The following is a 3,275-nucleotide window of genomic DNA, read 5'->3' on the forward strand; positions in this document are numbered from 1 at the left end:
GTATAATATGTATTATGTAATTTTATAATAAACAATTCCTTAAATGAATAATTTAATAATAGATATTTATAAATTCACATTTTTCAAAAAAGAAAGATGTCATCTTACACGTATTGTCTGGTCATCAGATGATGTCAGAAATAAAGATCCATCTGGCGAAAACGTCACACAGTGAACCCAGCTCATGTGTCCCCTGCAATACGCTACTTTTGATAAAGATTTAATATTCCATAACTACAACAAAAATATGAAAGAAAAACTCAAATGGATTTAGATTGCATTTACAGGGAAAACAGTGCAAAACAAGTAGTATACTTAATTACTATTTCTTCTAGTATTTTCTTACTTCTCATTCTGAAATCAGATGTAACAAGAATTGTGCCTGCTTATCACATTTCGATGGTCAGGGCAATTGAATCAGCAGCCTCTGACTGCTATAATTTTAAAAGATGAGGGGAAAAAAAGAAGAGAAAAAAAAAATCACTCACAGTATAAAGAAAAAAAAAAATTACAAGTTCAACCGACCATGTCGATTGCAAAAACAAAAAAAACCCCAAACAACAAAAAACCACAACCCCAAAACTGATACTTGTACAGGCTTACTCTAGCTGTGCTATTCCCAAAGTCTGTGTTATTCCTTTGTAGTGAGTTGCCACATTCTGTAGCAGCATATAGAAGGAGAGGGGGTTTTGTTTGAGTTAAGCAATGGGAAGGCCTATAGTCCCAAGAGTGACAACAGTAACTTTAAAGAAATTTAGTAGCCTAGTCTTTTTATATAAATTTATAAACTTGAGTTCTGTTGTCCAAAATGAACGTATAACTTTCAACATTATTTCCCAATTGATATTTTACATTTCAGAAGCAAACGAAGAATAAAAAGAATTAAGTACATTGAAAGCCTGCTAAAATAGCTACATTTGTTTTACCTCTGCACACAAGAAACTATTAAGACAAATGTAACATTTTGTATTACAAATAGTCTTTCCTGGTATACTGTAGCAAAGACAATCACTTACCTCAACAGAACAGTGAGACAAAGCAACTGCTACTAACTCATCACCAGGACAAAAGTCACAGTATTGGATTGTACTGTGATGACTTACGACGACTTGCGTTAACAAAGCACATGTTTTAACATCAAAAAGCTGTGGACACATAATTACAATAGTTAGCACCCAGTTTGTATGACTTCACTATAGACAAATAGCTTATATGCTCAACAGCATACATTCTTGAATTTAGAAGGTATTTCTCTCAGTCAAAAAGTTTGTTGCCCACATATTTTTACTTTATACACACTTGAAACCATGCACCTTGTATCTGAAACATCTTAATGGCCTAGAATTTTATCTTTAATCATAATTTCTAACTAGATGATCTTTAAGGTCCCTTCCAACCCAAACCATTCTATGATTCTATGGTTCTATACTACCTCAAGAAAATCATTAAAGTGGGGTACTTACCAAAAGCTTATTTTTGGCTACCACCAAAATCATGTCACCATTTCTGGACCAAGAGCAACATTTTACTAAAACCTCCACATCATCTGGTTGCTCATCTGCATTTTTGAAGAAATCTTTTATCTCAATACTTTTTAGTTCATTTGCTGAGCGCACTTCCCAAAGCTGCAATAAAAGGTAAAGGAAATACACAAACACTCTTTTTACTGATGTGGATACAAAATACAACAGGGGAGAGCTAACTCCCAATCACTTCTAGGGAAGAAGGGAGGCAGGGGCTAGAATACAGAAAAGCCTTTGCTACTTTCCCTGGCCAAGAAATAGCATTAGAATATTCACAAGCCCAGACAGCTTAGATCAAAAGAAAAAAAAAAAACAAAACAAAACAAAAATCCAGACAGCTTAGATCAAAAGAAAAAAACAAAACAAAACAAAAAACACCAAACCCAAAACAAACAAAAAAAACCAAAACACACAAAACCAAAGAAGAGGATTACACTGTAGCAGAACCCTCTCCCTGGGTTTTTACCTCATATCATTCCAGCTACAACACTGTCTCTTAACAAAAGAATAAAACTAAAAATAATATCTGCTCTGCAACTCTATTAAAAGTTCACTCACCATGAGAAATCTGGTCTATATATCTAACTTTGCACCCTGATCCCATTGAGGCACATGCCAAAAATCTACTGAACATTTCTGTTCCCTCCACCACAATTTTCCTTCTGAATGACAACAGCTACAGCAACCCTTCTTTCTGATTTAGGAACTCTACATAAAGATAACAGTGTTTTAAGAACTGCAATTCTGAAATAGCATAGTTCTGATGCAACCAAAGGCAATGAAAAGAATACTTACATTCTGAGGAAAACACAACATAAACCTCTCAATTCTCTTCTAGTGCATACATGAAAAACGTCACATAGAAATTGCTTTTAACTTTTATGTCTACTGATACTCATTTTCAAAGATGACAGAACTTTCAATTAATCTAAAAATGCATTACTCTTTTTTTTTTTTAAAAAACAAGTTTCACTCCCCCACCCCAAGTTTTCTTAAAGTACATTAGGGGGAAAAAGAAGAAAAAAAAAAGAAAAAAAAAGATGGTGAAAATTAAAGGATGGTGAAAATGAGGCTAGCTAGGATTTATTTACAACTACAGGCACCCAACTTTTTTCCCCTGGTACCAGACAAGCTATTTCAAAATCTTGCCTTAACAATAGGACCAATAATCAACTGTTTTAGGATTTAATTCATTAAAGCCGACCACGCAGACACAAAGTTTTCTTATAAATGTTTTGCATTTTATACAAAAAAAAATCCATTATCAAAACAAACAGTTGATTTAAAAATACACTGTGTACCTTTACTGTTCCATCTGTTGAGCAGCTAGCAACATATTCATCATTTGGTGAAAATCTACAGTGATTGACGGAATTTACATGACCCATCATCGTATTTCTACAATACTTTTTGTTCAAATCCCAAAGCTGCATGAGAAATAAACATATAAATATCATCATATTCATTAATTATTCAAAGACAAATTGTTCATATTCTTCTCAAAATCATACACTGGCAACCAAAACCTCAATTTTTTTTTTCTTAGTTTTACCCACATGCTCATGGACTTGATGCTACGCCCCAGGCCACCCCACAATTTACCTCCATCTGCTAACGTGCATGAAAACTATTAACATCAGAATTACATACAACTAGTAAAACTTTCTGTACAGTGCAGACAAGGCCCTTGAACAGCACAAAGTTACTGAAAGTTTCCTTAGACTGAGGAAGAAGCTTCCTCTTGCCTCTTTC

The 3,275-nt window shown here is 33.9% G+C and overlaps 1 protein-coding gene across 1 annotated transcript in view; it reads right to left on the bottom strand.

The window, feature by feature from the left end:
- Positions 1–108: 108 nt before the first annotated feature.
- Positions 109–3,275, bottom strand: part of APAF1 (apoptotic peptidase activating factor 1) — a gene marked incomplete at its 3' end in the record, with an annotated part of 24,694 nt that continues 21,527 nt past the window's right edge. The window contains exons 15-18 of the mRNA XM_009580175.1: positions 2,825–2,950; positions 1,464–1,625; positions 1,017–1,145; positions 109–234 (exon numbers count right to left, since the gene is read on the bottom strand). Of these exons, the coding sequence (XP_009578470.1) occupies positions 109–234; positions 1,017–1,145; positions 1,464–1,625; positions 2,825–2,950 (543 nt within the window). The remainder of the gene's footprint in view (positions 235–1,016; positions 1,146–1,463; positions 1,626–2,824; positions 2,951–3,275) is intronic.

Source organism: Fulmarus glacialis, unplaced genomic scaffold (genome assembly GCF_000690835.1).
Source record: "Fulmarus glacialis isolate BGI_N327 unplaced genomic scaffold, ASM69083v1 scaffold13856, whole genome shotgun sequence".
Classification (NCBI taxonomy): Eukaryota; Metazoa; Chordata; class Aves; order Procellariiformes; family Procellariidae; genus Fulmarus; species Fulmarus glacialis.